The sequence below is a fragment of the Daldinia caldariorum genome (genome assembly GCF_022478825.1).
Source record: "Daldinia caldariorum strain CBS 122874 unplaced genomic scaffold F4812scaffold_2, whole genome shotgun sequence".
Taxonomy (NCBI): Eukaryota; Fungi; Ascomycota; class Sordariomycetes; order Xylariales; family Hypoxylaceae; genus Daldinia; species Daldinia caldariorum.
In genome coordinates this window covers 1,771,242-1,790,339 of record NW_025953038.1, presented here as the reverse complement: position 1 = coordinate 1,790,339, position 19,098 = coordinate 1,771,242, and the positions used below count along the sequence as shown (strand labels likewise).

The 19,098-nt window shown below is 49.1% G+C and overlaps 7 protein-coding genes across 7 annotated transcripts; 3 read left to right on the top strand and 4 right to left on the bottom strand.

Annotated features, from left to right (window-relative positions):
* The first annotated feature begins 652 nt into the window (after positions 1–652).
* F4812DRAFT_414403 (plasma-membrane proton-e) lies at positions 653–4,584 on the top strand. Its single transcript, XM_047932885.1, has 4 exons — positions 653–1,394; positions 1,460–1,539; positions 1,593–3,960; positions 4,019–4,584. Exons 1-4 carry the CDS (start codon positions 1,109–1,111, stop codon positions 4,063–4,065), a joined length of 2,781 nt encoding a protein of 926 aa, XP_047793842.1. The 5' UTR covers positions 653–1,108; the 3' UTR covers positions 4,066–4,584.
* Positions 4,585–4,807: 223 nt separating this feature from the next.
* Positions 4,808–6,759, top strand: F4812DRAFT_455639 (uncharacterized protein; the record flags this gene model as incomplete). Its single annotated transcript, XM_047936857.1, has 5 exons — positions 4,808–4,841; positions 5,055–5,417; positions 5,483–5,540; positions 5,614–5,885; positions 5,972–6,759. 5 exons carry the CDS (start codon positions 4,808–4,810, stop codon positions 6,757–6,759), a joined length of 1,515 nt encoding a protein of 504 aa, XP_047793841.1.
* Positions 6,760–8,063: 1,304 nt separating this feature from the next.
* F4812DRAFT_181860 (uncharacterized protein) lies at positions 8,064–10,401 on the bottom strand. Its single transcript, XM_047930039.1, has 3 exons — positions 9,836–10,401; positions 9,530–9,742; positions 8,064–9,391 (listed from the first exon to the last, which is right to left on the bottom strand). Exons 1-3 carry the CDS (start codon positions 10,254–10,256, stop codon positions 8,211–8,213), a joined length of 1,815 nt encoding a protein of 604 aa, XP_047793840.1. The 5' UTR covers positions 10,257–10,401; the 3' UTR covers positions 8,064–8,210.
* Positions 10,402–10,642: 241 nt separating this feature from the next.
* F4812DRAFT_414381 (NIC-domain-containing protein) lies at positions 10,643–14,485 on the bottom strand. Its single transcript, XM_047932884.1, has 2 exons — positions 11,354–14,485; positions 10,643–11,289 (listed from the first exon to the last, which is right to left on the bottom strand). The coding sequence occupies exons 1-2, from the start codon at positions 14,312–14,314 to the stop codon at positions 10,969–10,971; spliced, it is 3,282 nt and encodes a 1,093-aa protein (XP_047793839.1). The 5' UTR covers positions 14,315–14,485; the 3' UTR covers positions 10,643–10,968.
* A 643-nt stretch (positions 14,486–15,128) lies between these two features.
* On the top strand, positions 15,129–16,059 carry F4812DRAFT_181819 (uncharacterized protein). Its single transcript, XM_047930038.1, has 2 exons — positions 15,129–15,912; positions 15,995–16,059. The coding sequence occupies exon 1, from the start codon at positions 15,260–15,262 to the stop codon at positions 15,719–15,721; it is 462 nt and encodes a 153-aa protein (XP_047793838.1). The 5' UTR covers positions 15,129–15,259; the 3' UTR covers positions 15,722–15,912; positions 15,995–16,059.
* F4812DRAFT_181804 (uncharacterized protein) lies at positions 16,018–17,156 on the bottom strand. The gene has a single exon (XM_047930037.1). The coding sequence runs from the start codon at positions 17,005–17,007 to the stop codon at positions 16,315–16,317; it is 693 nt and encodes a 230-aa protein (XP_047793837.1). The 5' UTR covers positions 17,008–17,156; the 3' UTR covers positions 16,018–16,314.
* A 798-nt stretch (positions 17,157–17,954) lies between these two features.
* Positions 17,955–18,920, bottom strand: F4812DRAFT_414377 (uncharacterized protein). The gene is made up of 3 exons (XM_047932883.1): positions 18,629–18,920; positions 18,338–18,548; positions 17,955–18,231 (listed from the first exon to the last, which is right to left on the bottom strand). The coding sequence occupies exons 1-3, from the start codon at positions 18,847–18,849 to the stop codon at positions 17,998–18,000; spliced, it is 666 nt and encodes a 221-aa protein (XP_047793836.1). The 5' UTR covers positions 18,850–18,920; the 3' UTR covers positions 17,955–17,997.
* Positions 18,921–19,098: the final 178 nt, after the last annotated feature.

Sequence of the window (19,098 nt, the reverse complement as noted above, 5' to 3'; positions counted from 1 at the left end):
TATTGCGTGGGATGCATCGTACCTTCGGCCCCCTGAGCACTAATGTTGCATAGAGGCAATTTCCCCAGGGACAACTATGTAGCTAACTAAGCTACACATGCACCCGTGGACCTGAATGTAGATGTCTTGAATGTCAACAAACCTGTAAGGTTGACGGGCCAAAATATACATGTGTGCGTATGTGTGTGCATATGTGAGTATGTGACTGGAGACTTGAGCACGAAATATATGTAGTTTCTTGTTACATACATAAATACATACATACCTAACGTACGTACGTACATCTGCTGCAATTATATGAGTTTATATAAGTTTGTGTATTAACGCTGTATTTACATTATCAATATGCTGTCGTCCCTTAAACTTTTGCTGCCCCGTAACTAATAACGCCTCGGCAACGTAAATAAGTATTGAAGTATCATATCGTACAAAATTCACGCGTGAAACATGTACAAACACGTACCTTAAACAATGAGTTCAGAGGAAGTTGCAAGTGGTATTTTTTGAATATCGCCCTAGCTTGGCCAATGGGAATCTAGTAGACGTTAACGTGTGGGTCCAGTGGGGAACGATGGCAAGGCAAGTCCACACTGTGCTAGCCTGTACTAATACTTCCATGTACCTACCTAGATAGTGAGCCACTGGCAGCTTGGTCAACGAAGGACCCCACTCTTCGGAATTAGCGTTCTCTCACGTTACTCTGTTTCTCTCACTTTATAAAGAAATTCCTCTCCCACGTTGGACGCGACTTCTCTCTTTTTTTTTTCCTCCCCATCACGTTGAAGACTTTCGGCTGCTCTGGCTTGTCAATCCCCCCAAGGTCGTCCGTGGTGCCTTCCCGCCAAATCTCCCCTCTTCCCCCCTCCCTTCTGAGTGATCAGTTTGAACGTCGTCCACCTTACATTTACGACCATTCATACCTCACCATAAAAAAACAAACATCGTCAATTACCTATCTTTCAACCTAATCAGCATTCCAGTCGGATCCTATTGTCGCCTATCCTGGACTAATAATAATAATTAACCTGGACTCGGTCCTCAATCACTTATCTTAATTCCACTTTGACAATAAGCCTCGTCTTACTGCCATAAACCAAAGCTCGCCACCATGGCCGAGTCCAACGCCGCTGCGCCGGCACTGCACACCAATATCGAGTCGGGTAATTTCGACGAGAAAGAGGCCCATCGTGCCCAAGATCCTACCGTTGCCAAGCCTGCTAAGGGTGAGGAAGAAGAAGAAGATGAGGACATTGATGCCTTAATCGAGGACCTCGAGTCGCAAGACGGTAATGCCTTTGACGTCGAGGAAGAGGAAGATGGACAGCCCGCTGGTACTGGTCGTGTTGTGCCGGAGGAGATGCTCCAGACCGATACCCGAGTTGGTCTGACAGAAGGTAAGTTGCACTTTGCGACGAGGGTATCTTGTCTTGTTAAGAGTTTGAACTAACTTGTAATACAGCTGAGGTTACAAACCGCCGCCGAAAATATGGTCTCAATCAGATGAAGGAGGAGAAGGAGAATCTCATCCTCAAGTTCTTTGTAAGCATTTGTGCCACTCCAACGATTGAATTCTATTGCCTAACATATCACAGGGTTTCTTTATTGGTCCTATCCAGTTCGTCATGGAGGCTGCTGCCGTCCTTGCCGCTGGTTTAGAAGATTGGGTCGACTTTGGTGTCATTTGTGCTCTGCTACTCCTCAACGCCTGTGTTGGTTTCATTCAGGAATTCCAGGCTGGTTCAATTGTCGATGAGTTGAAGAAGACTCTTGCCCTCAAGGCTGTTGTCCTCCGAGACGGAACTCTTAAAGAAGTTGAGGCTCCCCAAGTCGTTCCTGGTGATATCCTCCAGGTCGAAGAAGGTACCATTATCCCTGCTGATGGCCGAATCGTCACCGACGATGCTTTCCTACAAGTCGACCAATCTGCCATTACCGGTGAATCTCTCGCTGTTGACAAGCACAAGGGCGACCAGTGCTTTGCCTCTTCGGCCGTCAAGCGTGGTGAGGCCTTCATGGTCATTACCGCCACTGGTGATAACACTTTCGTCGGTCGTGCCGCTGCCCTCGTGAACCAGGCTTCTGCTGGTACTGGTCACTTCACTGAGGTTCTTAACGGTATTGGAACTGTGCTTTTGATTCTCGTCGTCTTCACTCTCTTGGTTGTCTGGGTCTCCTCTTTCTACCGATCCAACCCTATTGTTGACATCCTCCGATTCACCCTTGCCATTACCATTGTTGGTGTCCCCGTCGGTCTTCCTGCCGTCGTCACCACTACCATGGCTGTCGGTGCCGCTTATCTTGCCAAGAAGAAGGCTATCGTCCAGAAGCTTTCCGCCATTGAGTCCCTGGCCGGTGTGGAGATTCTCTGCTCCGACAAGACTGGTACTTTGACCAAGAACAAGCTGTCTCTCTCTGAGCCCTACACTGTCGCCGGTGTTGACCCCGAGGATCTCATGCTTACTGCCTGTCTCGCTGCCAGCCGCAAGAAGAAGGGTATTGACGCTATCGACAAGGCTTTCCTCAAGTCTCTCAAGTACTACCCCCGTGCCAAGAGTGTCCTCTCCAAGTACATCGTCAAGGAGTTCTTCCCCTTCGACCCTGTCTCCAAGAAGGTTACCGCTGTTGTCGAGTCCCCTCAAGGTGAACGCATTACCTGTGTCAAGGGTGCCCCTCTTTTCGTTCTGAAGACTGTCGAGGAAGACCACCCTATCCCTGAGGAGATTGACCAGGCCTACAAGAACAAGGTCGCTGAATTCGCTACTCGTGGTTTCCGTTCTCTTGGTGTTGCCCGCAAGCGTGGTGAGGGTGCCTGGGAGATCCTTGGTATAATGCCTTGCTCTGACCCCCCTCGTCACGATACTGCCCGCACTATCAACGAAGCCAAACGCCTTGGTCTTTCCATTAAGATGCTTACTGGTGACGCTGTCGGTATTGCCCGTGAAACTTCCCGTCAACTTGGTCTCGGCACCAACGTGTACAATGCTGAGCGCCTTGGTCTCGGTGGCGGTGGTGACATGCCTGGTTCCGAGGTTTACGATTTCGTCGAGGCTGCCGATGGTTTTGCTGAGGTTTTCCCCCAACACAAGTACAACGTCGTCGAGATTCTACAGCAGCGTGGTTACCTTGTTGCCATGACTGGTGATGGTGTGAACGATGCCCCCTCATTGAAGAAGGCTGATACTGGTATTGCTGTCGAGGGTGCCTCCGACGCTGCCCGATCTGCTGCCGATATCGTCTTCCTTGCGCCCGGTCTAGGTGCCATCATTGATGCTCTCAAGACTTCCCGCCAAATCTTCCACCGTATGTACGCCTACGTCGTATACCGTATCGCCCTTTCTCTTCACTTGGAGATTTACCTCGGTCTGTGGATCGCAATTTTGAACCGGTCCCTCAATATTGAGCTTGTTGTCTTTATTGCCATCTTCGCCGATGTTGCCACTCTTGCTATTGCCTATGACAATGCCCCCTACTCTATGAGCCCTGTCAAGTGGAATCTGCCCAAGCTTTGGGGTATGTCCGTCCTCCTCGGTGTCGTCCTTGCCGTCGGTACCTGGATTACTGTCACTACCATGTACGCCCAGGGTGAGAACGGTGGTATTGTTCAGAACAACGGTAACATGGACGAGGTTCTCTTCCTTGAGATCTCTCTTACTGAGAACTGGCTGATCTTCATTACCCGTGCCAATGGTCCTTTCTGGTCTTCCATCCCCTCGTGGCAGTTGACTGGTGCCATTTTCATCGTCGATATCCTCGCCACTTGCTTCACCATCTGGGGTTTCTTCGAAAACGGAGCGTTGACTCACATCGTCGCCGTCGTCCGTATTTGGATCTTCTCCTTCGGTGTGTTCTGCATCATGGGTGGTGTTTACTACATCCTCCAGGACAGCGTTGGATTCGACAACCTCATGCACGGCAAGTCCCCCAAGGGCAGCCAAAAGCAGAGATCGCTCGAAGACTTCGGTAAGTTGTATTCCGCTATTCCTAAACCGTACGAATATTATGCTAATATGTTTTTCAGTCGTCTCTCTCCAACGTGTCTCTACCCAGCACGAGAAATCTCAATAGGTGGTTTCCTGATGAAGTGGGCTCGCCGCTCGTTTTGCGGTGGTCAGTCGGGAAGGCTCCTAATTGGTGTTACATACTCTTGCCTTCGGTGTATAAGTTAGATATATCCCGCATAGGCACAGTTGTTCACTTCATTTCCTTCTTGTAAACTGAAATACCACGGCGTATAGGCCATCGGTTACGTCATACCCATGTCTGTTAGACTTAATTACGAATGAAAGAAATACAAAATATAAAAATAAGGTGGCAGTCTTGATGAAGGTGAAATGTTGTGTATTCTAAAGGTTTTTACGCCGTTAGCATGGCTGTCGATTCTGAAAGTTCTTTTAAGCTCGTAAAGTTTGACGGTTGTAATTTTTCCATCCTGGAATATCCTTGTTTCTGATAAGCTGTGTTAACCCCTTTCTCTACCCGCATAGCCTCGATTAGTTTTATAGTGTTATGCTAATGTCGGGGGGAAACGTCTTCCTAGCTAGATATCTGTACCGAGGTAGTTAAATATTTCCAATTCTCACTTCATTTGTTCAAGTACTGAACTCTAAGCGTTTTGACGTCATGTGAATACCTATCAACAATATTTGCTGCATCGTTTGTACGATGACACAACGTAGAAAAAGACTTGTTTCTAATTCAAGGTGGGTCAAATCGCGTTGCTATTTCTTGAAACTTTCACCGTTTTTTTTGAGGCAGCAAGTTTTTTTTTCTGGAAACTGACAACTTAGGTACTTTGCAGATCGCCATCATGGAGCGTAGGGAGATTCCGGGATATTATTGGGGTGAGTTATTATTATTGCCTTCTGGTATTTGGAGTGCTCTTAGGTTCTGGTCTGTTATCGTTGATTCCGTTGAACTATCGTGTATTTTTTTTCTTTTTGAACCTACCTACCTGTTATGTGTAATGCTATGAAGCTGGCCTTTTTCTCCCTAGGGCTTCCATGGCCCCTTTCCTCCCATTGGTGATTCCATGTCACTAATCTTTTCCCTTTCAGATGCGGACAAGAAGCGTTACTTCAAGATCGAGCAACGCAAAACTGCTCCTCAAGATGCAGCCTGGTCTTCTGACACCGTCAAAAAGCGCAAGATCGAAGATGCAGAAGCCGCTGAGAAAACTCGCCAGATTGCCTTGAATAAGAAGCGCATCGTCCGCTCTGAGACTTTGGGTCACCCTCTCATCGGTGGTTTCCTTCAACGCGAGATCGGCGTGCATAGACGCGATCACATCGCTGCTTCTTTTGCATATGGCATCGTGGAGAAGGGCGCGGTTGAATTCACCTGGGGTCGCCAGCATAATACCCTTACGCATATGGTCGTTACTAATAGGGGTCCCAAGGGCCTATGCAAAGTCTACGCAAGTGAGTTTATATTGGGAGCGTTGCCGAGACTCAAGGACATACGTTAACTCTACAAACCCCCATAGGTCCCGATGGGAGAGTGTGCGACTCGGCCTATACCTTGAGAGACCCCGTGTCGGGCAGGTATGGCATCAGCTGTAACCTCTCTATATTCTATCTACATTTGGGGATATGCTGACTTGACCCCTTGTAATAGAATAGGTTCAAAGTTTCGTAGCAGGTTGAACGATGGACAGGCCGTTCATCTAGGACCAGCCAATGAAGCAGTAGCGTCACCCCTGGCAAGCATCGGCTACAGTACCAAGTTAGATGCTGTTATATCTGTTCCTAGACAGTTCCAACAACGCGACCCTATCCTCATTCGTTCCAATACAGATATTCACAATGCCAGAGGTAATACCTCGTCAACTCCACTGTTCTACGACAACCATCTCCGTCACATCAAGACCCTCTCTCCTTGGAGCACCAGTGAGTAGAATGAATGAATGATTTACCTTTATCCGCAAATAACTTCAGATAGAATACCTTAGGTACTAATCAACTCCAACCCGTAGATTTTCTTTCCTGTCGCGATCCAATCGAGGCCTTCTCAATGTGCGTAGCCCCGCCCGCGAGCAACGACCTGCTCTGCGTCGTCGGCACGTCCCACGGCCTGGTCTACTGCAACGTCGCCGGCCACATGGGCGTGCCCTTCCCCCTCGGCCACTTCAACTTCAAGGACCCCATGGGCCGCCCGCCCACCAGCGACACCTTCGGCATCACCTTCCAAGCCGAGAACCCGAACGTGCTTTTCTTCGGCGGCCGCCCCGGCCGCCTGTTCACCGGCGACCTGAGGTGCGAGTACCCCCAGTGGACCAACGTCCGGGTGCGCGACGCCATCGCCCACGTCAAGCAGGTCAGCGAGCACAAGGTCCTCGTCGCCGGGCTACGCAGCATGCTCTCGGTCTTCGATATGCGCTACTGTAGCGGCGGTAGCGCCTCGGACCTCCTGCACGCGAAACCCGCCGACACCGCCGCCCCTCTCCTCCGCATCGATGGCTACAGGAACGGGGCGTACCTCGACCTCGGGCTGGACTTGGACCGGGACTCGGGCGTCGTGGCGGCCGCGCACGACGACGGCCGGGTCGCGCTGTACTCGGCGCGCAGCGGCCGGCGGCTACCCTCCTCCTCCGCAGGCGGCGGCGGCGGTGGTGGTGTCGACAAGATCAACGCGCCGGGCCCCGTGCGCTGCGTCCAGTGGCAGACGTTCGACGGCGATAGCACGCCGAGCTTGTTCGTCGGCGCGGACCATCGCGTCAAGGTCTACTCGTTCGGCGTTAGGGACCCGGATGGCGAGGAATAAAGCCTGTTGTTGCAGTTTGTCGGGTCGGGTCGGGTCGAGTTGTGTGTGTTTTGCAAGAGGAGAGAGAGGGTTTATCTCGTCTTTCATTTTTCGTGCTTGTGCGTTGTGAGGGTCTCATCATACAAGGTACTTACCTAGGTATCTACCTAGGTGTATAACATAGCATTGCGTGGCGTACGGAAAGAAGTGTTGAATTTTTTATTTCTTGCTTGGCTTGGCTTGGCTTGGCTTGGCTTGGCTTGGCTTGGCTTGGCTTGGCTTGGCTTGGCTTGGCTTGGCTTATTTTATAGGAGGAGCAAGTAGTAGTAGTGTAAGGACGGAAAAGGAACTTTTTGCATCTTGGAAAGGGAGGCATATCTCACACATATAGATAATCTTTTTCTTTTGGAGGATATACTCAGTCTTTTGCTTGGTACGTTGCCATTACCTTAGGTAGGTACCTAACTGTACCCAGCTAGCATGGAGTAGATGAGGATTGAAATTCGTGCTCCCCTCCTGCCTACTTGTGACTGGCTGGCTGTCTTTATAAGTGACTGAGTGAGTGGGGGTGCGATGGGAGAGAGAGGGGGGAGAGGTATTGGTCATCCTGAGCGATATGTATATCGTAGATGGTAGGGGGATATATATATATATATAGCAAGACATAGTTATAATACTTAGGTATAAGCAGGAAAACGCAGTACTGTAAATGGCATGTCAGTACCTACCTACCCAGATGTGTATACATATTTTCAATGAATCGGGTGCAGATATACTTTTAAACAAGTTATCTGAGAAGCGAACCCCTATTTCGACTATTAGTATGTGTACCTAAGGGAAGGGGGGAGGGAAACGAGACGTCCACGGAGATGGCAGGGGAACATACTGTGGATAGTTCATCTTTCTACCACCGTTGCTTCAATCTCCGACGAGCTTTGGCTTTTTTGACGTAAAGATATATGCCTGGAGTCTGCCCTGTCAAGCACCATGAGGATGGCTTAGGTGTTTGTATATATAATATACACTTACCTCGCACCAGTCGGTCTGCTCTATTTTATCACAGCTCTTCTTTTACTACTTATTTTCTACTTGGGATATATAGCATCGCTATTAAACATTATTTATTGTACTGGGCTATGAAGCATTTACACACGAGGTACTCGCGTTATATGGGTTGAGCACCTAACACGGATAAACGACTTGTTCAAAGGCATATACTTAGGTAGGATACCTTAGGTACCTAGGTATATCCCGATGCCTTATTTAGAACTTTTCATCTCATCGTTCTCCAATCTGTTACTGTTGAATATGGCCGTGCTTTTTCGGGAATAGGAAGGTCCAGCTGCTAGGCGCAATTATCCTCTTGGGGGTGAGGATTATGTACGAATCCCCTCTTGTATATATGTTGCGTATACTATAGCGTGACTATATTCATCCTGGTGTTCTTATATTTCTTATAGATATGTGTAAAGTTACCCGCCGCTAAATTGGCCATCGGCCATATTCCTAGCAGGGGGGCTACTTCTTTTGAGATTGTACGTACCCCTGAGAAGGGGGAATGCTTTATCGAAAGCTTCGCCTAGAGTCCAGTTCTCGAACCTTCTCAGGTGACGTTCGTATACGGGGTTGATAAGTAGTTCGTTCCCGTCTGGGCTTTGGAGCAACGTGTCCGTAGGTTCGTAAGGCCAATTAAGAGATATGGTAGTTGTGAATGGGATGAAGAAGTTGTCGAACAAGAAGTCGGTAGGATTATACTCCTTCGCGAGCTTCTCCCGCATGTGTGGGAAAGGGAGATGGTCTATCCATGCTGGGTGGGCGATGTGTAGTTGTGCGGGTGTAGGGAGTGCGAAATGAGGCAAGAGGTTGTAGTTCTCTTGCGTAGGGCTGACTTGCCACCGCATTACAAGAAACATGTAATACAGTACAGCTATACGTTCCGGGAGCCCGCTTATCCCGGGAAAGGCGGCCAATATGTCAGTAAAGACTTTAGAGAGCGGATGAGAGAAGACACTGTTCGCTGGGTTGAGCAGCGATGAGACGGAGGGATACTTGGGACCAACTATATCTCGCGTGGGAACACCCTCGGCGGCTCGCTGACGTCTCTCCTGGAGAAACTCAAGAAGAAGGCTATCCAGAGGACACGTTGGGGGTCCATTCTTGATAGGAGCCGAGTTTCCAATCCAAGACGTCTCGACTGGCTGGAATACGTTCCGTGGGGCGTACTCTATGCGATGCTGTTGCTGTCGATGCGGTCCGCTGTTAACCGCCGAATGATCCCGAGGGAGTAAACCGAAATTCCAGCCATGATTCGTATGAAGATGCTGATATTCAGCTGTGCCTTGTGGCTCGTTGATGCCAGTCGGCATCCGATTCACGCGGTGCGAAGGGTCAAGAAGAAAATCAAGCTTCAGCTGTTCGCCAGCGCCGAGATCCAAGTTATGAAATAGATCATGGCGTTGCTGATTTAGCATGACCTGGGTAGAATATGGGCTCGGATGAAGCTGCGACTGTGTCTGTGATGATGAGTCCGCCACAGAAGGGGAAGCAGCGCTGATGGGTGTCGAATCATTGCAACTATGAGAGATGGAGGGCGAACACTGCGCAGTTTGACTTGAGGGGATAGGAGAGATAGGAGATGCGTAGGCCCCTTCGACTGGAGCGAGCAGGTTAGTTTTGGTCTAGATACTTTTATTTTTTATTTTTATTTTTTCTGTCTCTTTTTTTTCTCTCTTACCATATTATGAAGTTGATATAAGAGTTAAGAGTTTGGATAGGAGTTGTATCAACTGACCTTGCTGGTTAGATAAAATAGGTTGTATTAGGGATAAGACAGAGGCCAGCCGGCTTTTAATTTCGGCGTTTTCGGCCTCAACAGCCTCTTTAGCCCGTATAGCGGCCTGAAGCTCTTGATAGGGCTTTTGGGAGGTTAGCTCGCGTATTCGCCTCTCAAGGGTCTCGATCTGATTTTTAGTGCGTTCGCGAATGGCCCGTTGTGCCTCACGGTCTAGGGTTGGAAGAGGTAAAGGTAGTTAGTTAGCAAGAGTTAAGAGTTATGGGTTATGTTAGTATGTGAAGCTTAAAGGAGTGGGATCAATACCATTTGCTCTCTTCTTGGCTAGCTGTTCGGGTGTTAAGTTTGCTACACCCCTCGGACTGGGACCAGTTCGGCGTTTTTTAGTCCGCTGATCTTCGAGATGACCTGAGACATGATTGCGGCCCGCCTGGGTCGAGTTATTCCCGGAATCGGATGACTGGCTATTCTCCTGGGAGGGGCCGTGTTTATGGCCGGGTTGGTGGGGAAGGCCGAAGACTTCGGATTCGTTCCGACTAATTTCGGAAGGACTTCCGACGTTACTACTAGGTAGGGCGGAGTCGGTAGTGGAGGAAGCTCTATGATGGCTGGTGGTAGTGGTAGAGGTGGTACTAGTAGTAGTAGTGGTGGTGGTGTCGGCGTTGGCGTTGGCGTCAGTGTTGACGAAAGTGGAGGAGGAGAAAGCCGAGTTAGCGGACGGGTGCATGTCACATAGGTACTATAATAGTACCACTGTATTGTACCGATGTACAACTAACGATTATCGTATTCCGTAGTAGTAGTTTGGGTAGTATCTAACGGTACGATCAAGGCATTGGTTCCTTAAAATACTGGTTCCTAACGTTAGTTCCTGGCAATTCGGTATTGGGTAAACCGTACGCGAGAAAGTGGGCGGCAAAGCGTAACACTAGACCGCTGGGTTGTTAATCGACTGATCATTGGTTAATCATTGATTAGTTAGTCTAGTCTAGGTCAGTCAAGTTTAGTCGGCTCCACTTAAGCCCTTCATATTTCCAGGTTACCTACCAAATTTATGAAATATCGCCCGTATACGAAGATTGCCTACCACATTTGTGCATATACTACTTCTTACGCTGATGTCATTTCGTCACAAGCATGTCAAGTAGAACTCTCCTCGATTCCATCATAAAATACCTTTGCATACCTTAGGTAAATATAATAACGTATCTAAATTACCAGGTAGATACCTAGGTAGGTACATAATAGTGTAAACCGCCAACCATAATAAATGCGCCCGGTCTTGTTCTTCGTCAAAAAGTTACCAACTTATTATTACTTCAACTACGTACCTAGGTAGGTATAGTTGGACAAGCTAAAGAATGCATGTCTTATGTCCTCAAGCTTGTCCGCTTCGTTTCCTCTCGTAGGACTAATATTACACTTGGTTCCCCTTCCATTTAATCCGCCGAAGCTCGAGCGAGAGCTTCGTGTAGATGCGGCGGGAATCTGTATCTCAGTTGACTCGTGTACGTCGTTAGGTCCATGCTGATCTGCTTTAGATTATCGCACATCATTCGTCGAGTGCCTTCGTTGCCGCTGAACTGCCCGCTCATGAGCCGCTCCCTTTGTTGGATGCAGCATGTAATAGTCCACATGAGTAGGTTTGGTACATTGATAGCAACCGTCTGCGAGAGACCCGAGAACGTTGCTGCGTAGTGTCGGATCCTCGCCGGATCGCCATTAGCATCCAGAGGTAGGATCTCCAACGCGCGTATTTTCTGTGTCATTTATTAGCTTCTATACCTTTGTAGTAGTGTATTAGGGAGCGAGAGAAATACTCACATCTAAAGCCTCGGGCCATTGACTACCCTCGACTAAGTTTTTGATATCGCTCATCTGTAAGAGAATGTGACACGCAATCCGGTTTGACTCCTCGACTTTTGTGTAGAACATGGCATCCTTTTCGTACATCGACATCATTGTCGCCGCGAGTTGGATAGGGTCATCGATAGACGCTAGACTCAAGCTACTGCCAGGTTGCGCCTCCGGGTCCTTACCGTCCAACCGGGGTTTGACTGGCACCAACCGCATAGGATCTTCGCCAATCTCCAGTGAGATAGCCTCACTCAATGCGCGACTCACGATGGTTACTACACTGTCGTAGTCTCCAGCCAAATGATACAACAGTACCGCGTCTGTCGTCCGCCCATTATCATCGGCGAACCGGGCTGCCTGTAGTGTGACAGTTTTCACGAAATCGTCTTCTTCCCGAAGACCGATGAGCGAGGCACGTTCTTCGACGAGACCGGCGATACGACGTCCATCTGGTCTAATGTCACCAATGAGCTTACTAAACTCTCTGGACTCCAAGATAAGTTCTCGCAGAGCCGCATGGCAAAGTTCTGCTTGTTGCCGTCCCGCTTCACCGCCTAGGTCCGCATTGAGGCATATCAGAGTTAGATAATCCACGGCGGAGGCAACATCAGCGGCGCGGAAGTCGCGTGTATAATATCCTAGCATACGACCGAAGCTTATCTGTGGTCTTGAGCGAGTGTCGTGCGATAGAAGGGAGTCAGCCGCGGTCCAGGGATCTGCAGGGCGCAAAAGACCGTAGTACTCGAGAGCTATAGCAAAGTGGATAGCATCCACGTAAGAAAAGGTATACAAGTACGAGATAGCCTGCTCGAACATGCCCGAGAGGATCTGTAGGAAGAAGAACATGCCGAAGGTACCGTTGTCGTCCTCGCTGGGAGACTTCGGGAAGTGCTTTAGGCCAACATCTCTAATGGTTGCCCGTAGATCTTGTAACCCGTATGACTCCGCAGCCACTTCGGTTGCCTTGTCGTTCTCGCGTGCGAGGTTGAATTGAAGCCATATCCAATCCTCAATCTCCGTGTTAAGACCGTCGAGGCTGCGGTTGCTTACGTCGCAGCGTCCCACGATCTTATAACAAGCCATTCGGTAAGGGTCGATCGAGTTCTCGGGTGCATTACGGGCTCTGGTGTTGTACTCGTTATTGCAGCGCTCCTGCAATTGGCGTCTTAATCGCCTATCAGGGCTACTGACATACTCGAGGAGATATGACGCAAAGGTACGGTCGATACTCCGGAAGGTGGTCGACTGGGTCTTAACATAATCAGCAGCCTCAGCAATCTTCCCCGACCGTAGTAGGTAGAACACGATGGCCCAAACGAACTCGCCGTCAACTTGTTGAAGTTCGACGTTATCAGGAACGAGATCTTTTCGCGAGTGCCGTAACCGAACATACGCCTTGATCTTGCTGATGACATCTGGGCGACCTCCCAAATTCGCCTCTCGTGGGTATTTAGCGATGACACTTTCGACCTCCTGGAAGAACTTCCTCTCTAAGAAAGTATTCGCACCGTTGAGGATTCTCTTTCGTATTTCTATCGCCCCGGGAGATTTGTCATTCACATCCAAATATTTGTCCTTAAATTGGCGTTCTCTTGCAGTAGCATCGCCGGCAAACGTCTCTGCTTCCGGATTTTCACCAACGATAGCCATAGCGGCATGGTAAGAATCAACTAGTTGCTGAGCATGTCTATCACCAGAGCTTCCAGCCACTTGCGCAAGCTCGTGCAGAATAGGGTAAGGCTGCTCCTCGATTCGGCAAAGATTAAGTTGCCGAACCCTTTCTGCGAGGCGACTCTGCTTCTCCCTGAGAAATCGATCGTCGATCGAAGCGGCACCATTGATGGCACCTTGGCTTCCTGTCGCATCCTGAACATCCGTGAATTCGGGCTTGTGACTACCAATCTTGCTAGGTGTACCAATAACCGACTTCTGGAGATTTGACCGTCCAAATGTGCTAGCTTTAATACCTGCTACCGAGGACCGTGTTGTCTTGGCCGTTCGTCGCGATCGACCAAAGCCCGCGTGCGCCTCCCTGTTAGCCGTTCCTGACGGCCCATCGACAAGTCCGTCATCCTTCGTCTTAATGCCAAAGTGCTCGTAGATACGCTTCCTCTGTGCCTCCCATTCCATCGTGACATTATCCTCGAGGAAATTATCGAAGTCTCTAGCCGATCTTTCCAAACCATCCGCAATCATGCTAAGAGTCGTTTTCTTCTGTATATTTGAGAGGTAGGTGTCGATATCAACGTCTACTGCTGGGGATGGTGCAGGGCGCTCGACGCGGCCGCCAATGCGAACATCGAAATCGTTCAGGTCTCGGACTGCCGCCGCTGGCTCGACGCCAGATGCGGCCAGAATAAAGCGAGCTTTGTCATGGGCTTGAGGATCTGGCCGCGGGCCTAGCTTTCGAAGGCGCTGACGAAGGTCCCCAAGCCCAAGCTGGAGACTAGGAAGATCGTCGAGGGGTGATTGTTCGCTACCTTGGGCTTTGCCTTTAGAGAGCAAACTGTCAAAGTATCCTGTTGTATTACCCTGGGGTAGCACGGTGGAATTTAACTGGCTAGCTCCAAGAATGGACGGTAGAGCTTGAGCTAGGTTGTTTGTGGACTGTCCAAAACCCAAGCCACTACCAGCAGCAGGCTGGGCTGTCGTAAATCTACCAAGTAGGTTGCTAGGTTGGGGCTGCTGAACCGTGGATGATGCACCGGCAAGAGGAGCGCCAAATAGCGAAGAAGCTGGCTGAGTAGGTTGAGCAGGAGCACCGAATAACGAGGAACCTGTCTGAGCAGGTTGGGTAGGAGCACCGAATAACGAAGAAGCTGGCTGAGCAGGTTGAGACGGAGCTGTATTGGCGGTTTGGTTCACGTTACCAAACAAACTACTTCCGGTGTTAGTAGCCTGACCTGTTGGCTTTCCGAACAACGACATCTCGAAGAAGAGAGAGACAGAAAAAAAAAAAAGGTCAGTCGATATCTTGAGTTGTTCGGGTTGCTGCGACTTGCAGCTGAAGAGATGACCCAATGAATGGGTTTAAGTAGGTAGCTGGTAAGGTTATTTGGGAACTTGAAATTTCACGGCAAGGCTGAAAAACAATCAACAAGGCAAAGCTGGAAAAGATAAAAAAGATGGTACCCGTAGCTTCTGCACGGGCCAACAAGAAAACGCAAACCACAGACGCTAACTACGCGTGTACCGAAACGGGTATGTAGGGTATCTAGGTACTTTAGGTACCTTAGGTAAGTACCTATAAATTATACTACCTCCAGTATATTCCGTATAGATGGCGCATAACGTGCACTACATGTACCCTATAAAATTACCTAACATACCAGCCATCGCTACATTACAATTGCCTGCTTAGAAGCATGCAAGTAACTTCAATACTCGTTGTTTCGCTAGATTAGGAGGTACCTTAGGTAATGTTTATACGAGCACTAATGATTATTCATGGACCACTAGAGCTCTAAATAAAGGAGGTAGTTACCTAGCAGTATATTTTATGCTCTCGGGTATTGGTGTAGCTATCACGTTGGATTCAGCTCTTTTCCACTGTGCGACCTGCTCATCTCGTCCAATCACTCTCTGCCAACTTTTAACCAGGATTAGATGAGAATAATTCGATGAAAAAAAACGTAGCTAAAAAAAAAAGAAGAAAAAAAGGTTGGCGGTCTACGCATATACGCTTGACTTTGTGCTTCCAATACGAACGCAGTTCATGCGAACGCGTGAGCCAATGCAGTTTCTTGAACAACTACCTTAAGGTACTTGGCCTGGTTTTTCCATAAGTATTCTGTAACCAAACCAAACCAAACCAAACCATCTTCGATCTTGCACCCGATTCCTCGATCAGCTGAGAAGACGAAAATCGAAAATATGGCTGGCACAGTTACCAAGAACTTCCTACGCCACTGGCACAAACTGCTCGGCCTACGGCGCCAATCGCGGCTCTCCTGGCACCGGGCGCGCCTGCGCGAAGAGCTTCTGGAGCGCCGGGACGCGAAGTCCGCACTAGACAAGCTCAGCGAGACCGCGGGCGTCTTTTTCGCCATCAGCCGCGCCACGTACGAGGGCTTCCCCGTCCGGACGCTTCCTCGCTTTGCCGCCAGCCACCTCCTCGTGTACGTCTACATGATGGCCAAGTACACCTCTCGCTGGGCGTTCTACCGGCTGGCTGCTTTCCTCTGCGGAGCCCCCGGCCGCGGCCGCGTGCGCGAGGTGATGAATCCGGCTAAGGACAGCAAGCTAGATGAGGTCGCTTCCCGTCATAATATTGATAAGCACAAGTTCAGGCGCGTCGGGCGCCGGTTACGTCGAGTTTGGCCCCTATTCCCGTAGTGGTGCTGTTGATTGCCTAGGCACACAACACCATATACACAAACAGGCGTACGGTATCTTTGGCCTTGCGGAACTCAACTCAAACTCTCAACGGCCAGCTAAGTCAACGCGTTCAATGTCAGGTTCGCGAAGTCTATCCTCGACAGAAGACACTTTATATGAGGAGACTATGATATATAGTGACTACCTAGGTAAGGAAGGGATAAGCTACTTGATACTTGCGCTTCGATCTATTTACCTGGCTGGTATAGGATAAATTAAACAGCAATATAGATGAAAAGATGCAACTCCATAGGGTGAAATAACTTAAGTCGCTTTATTAACAGCTCGGTTCCGAAAAGGGAAGCGCGTGGAATTTGGTAAAAACAAGTTTCGAGGCAAGCTTTGATAGGATGCCGAGCAAGCCCTGTCTCCAGTATAGGAGGTAGGTAGGATAGGTTATTCGGCACATTCCAGTTCACGAGAAAAAGGGAGAAGATAATAATTCCGCAATTTACGTTGATATATAATAGGTATTCATCGTAATATAAATTGCGCTTGGCTTTTGGTGGCAAACAGATGTAGGTACCTAAAGTAACAGCTGCATTAATTACCTAGATAAATTTGACGTGGCCGAAGAAAGGCGTCATGTGGAAGTTGGATTCGTTTGTCGGATTCCACGCGCCCAGCAGTTGGTCCGGGAATGTGTCCGGGGATACGACAGTTCGGAAAAAGTTCATCCTCCACGACGTCCCCTTCGCCTGCCCGTCATCAACGTTGAACAGCCCGAGGGGGACCTTGGCCGCCGACACCCAGGTCTGCGCTTCCTTGTCCAATGTCGTCTCGGCCGTCAGGCCGTCGGCCACCGGCGTAGTTAAGAAAGAGGTGTCCAGCGGAGCGCTCGTCGCGCGCACCTTGGACTTGTTGTAGATCCAGGCCTGGAAGGTGACATTGTTCGGACTGACTTCGAACTCCAGGTAAGCCTTGGGGTCGTTGGTCCCGTGATAGATGAATCCCTCCATCACTTCGTACGCCCAGATAGCGTCGTTGGTTGATTGACTCTCGTTGAAGTAGAAATTCGTCTCCTCAAGCGCGGTGAAAACGATGTTGATTGACGTGTCGTCGTAGCATATGTCAACCTGAGTCTTGGGGAAGTCGGCCTTGTCAGGCACGGATTTGTCGTATTGGATTGTGCCCTTCCCCACGGAACATGCCGGCGCTTCGAGGGACGGCACGCTGGCGCATACAGCGCTAGCCAGCGTCAGTAGAGACCCTAGGCACAACTTCATGCTAACCGAACGACTCATCGCGACGAGTTTTGACGTGGAAATCTTGACTTGATTTGGAGAGGGAGGTGATGTCGTGGCAGGGGGGGTTGAGGAATGTGAAAGTAAGCCTCATCGTGGGAGAAGCCGGTATTTGTTTTCCAAGAAACAACATCTCGTATAAGGGATGTTGGCAGCTATGTAATATACCCCGTATAAGGGATAATTACATCCTTCTAATTTCTCCAAAGGATTGTACATTCGTTGTAACGTAGCACAGGTAAACGGGCCAGCCTGTGCCTGTGCCTGATTGCCTGCCCCGAGGCATTGGTTGCTTGGCATGGGATCACCGCATCACTGCATCACCGCGCCGGCCACGTTGGTTGGCGGCACCTGTCAGCTGAACCCCTGTTCCAACATAACTCTACAGCTTGAAAAGAGAACTAGCAGCGGCGTATTGCAATGGAAACTTCAAAGCTTTATACAGATTATACGAACTGTGCAGAATATCATTGTAGAATGTAGGTCCTACTATATCCAATTGACCACTGAACAAAGCTCCTAAAAATACCTGCCTTAAGTGCAGGTACCTAGGTGAGTACCTCACACGTAAAAGAGCTCTCTCATTAGGGGTTAACCAACAACTCTAACTTAAGAAGTTGGTATTTGTATATTCAATAGCTAGTTAGGATGATGTAGATCTTATATATGAAATCTTCAGTTATCTTGTACAATTAAGCAGCTTTTCAAAAGCGTACTACAAAGTCGCCCCATAAGTCAAACCACACAACGCCGTTCCATGGCTTTTCATGGAGTGGACTAGAAGTCGTATAAGAGCTTTGTTACAAAAAGGGCATGACACTATGAAATAGGGGAAGTTATGTCAAAGTAAAGTTCAAAACATAGGACAATATAGCAGCCTGGTTTGCTTGCAATTACCCTTGCAATTACTGCTGAATCGCTACACACGAGTATAGTAGAATTTTACATGACACTTTCAAGCCGAAAAGCGGCAAAGGAGTCGAACATAAATCAAATCTTCAAAAGCTCATTAGATTCAATGATCCGGTTTGCATGACCGTTAACCACGATCTTGAGCATGGCCTTGGCAAGTTGGTCCACCGCAATAAACCCACTCGTGTAGGCAGTGAGTGCGTTTATCAGTCCGGCGTACTTCCTCACGATCCCACCGGGCCGCATAGCCCAGACCTCGAACTTGTCCTTGTTGGACTCCGCGATATCAGAAAGACCTTTCTCAACTTGTCCCTAGCGGTAGGTAGTGGTCTGCAGTTAGCCTTCAAGATCAACAAGTCACATCGAAGCAGATAGGTTAGGTCTAGGTAGGCACCTAGGTAGGTATTGGTGCTCTTACCTTGATGAGCCGAGTGTCCTTCATCATCTTCAAGTTTTTATTCTGATCCCATTCGGCAAACTTGCCGCTGCAAAACACAAAGCGAAACGGTCCCGGCAGCCCTGCTGCCAGCTCTTCGCTGAAGGCCTTGGCGGCGGCCAGAGTGTAGTCTACCGAGACTTTCCGTGCGGTCTCCACATCCGGGAACTGGGTGGCTCGGCCTCCGATCGCCCTTCTCCGCGTGTAAGTCGCTGCTGAGCTAACCAGCTCCTGACGATACCTACCTAGGTAGGTAGGTGTTTTCAAACTTACCAAACACAACCCTCAGCGCCGGTAAGCTGAGCTAACAGCTCCGGCGGATAAGTAGAGAAGTCCTTGTGTTCGATGATGGTAATTTTCTCACTTTTCGAGATATCCTCGGGCAACGGCTTGCGGGTCAGGACGAACGCGTGTGTAATCGCTTCATCTGCAATAGCTTGCCGGACTACTTCGCTCCCAACGAAACCTGTGGCTCCCGTGATAATAATTTTCATTATGATGGCGAGTTGAATGAGAAACACTGAACAGTGTGGTACTTGTTAAAGGTTCTAGAGTTGGAATTGTCATAGGTAGCTCCCCACGGGGGGATAAGTTGTTAGGTAGTATCGTCGAATCAATTTATGCTGTTACATTGGACTACGTCAGTAATTCATATCGACTAGGCTACATCAGGAAACCGACAGTCATTGCTATGCCAGGTGTTATAAACTTAGGGAATGTCAGTAATGAGGAATACATCGTGA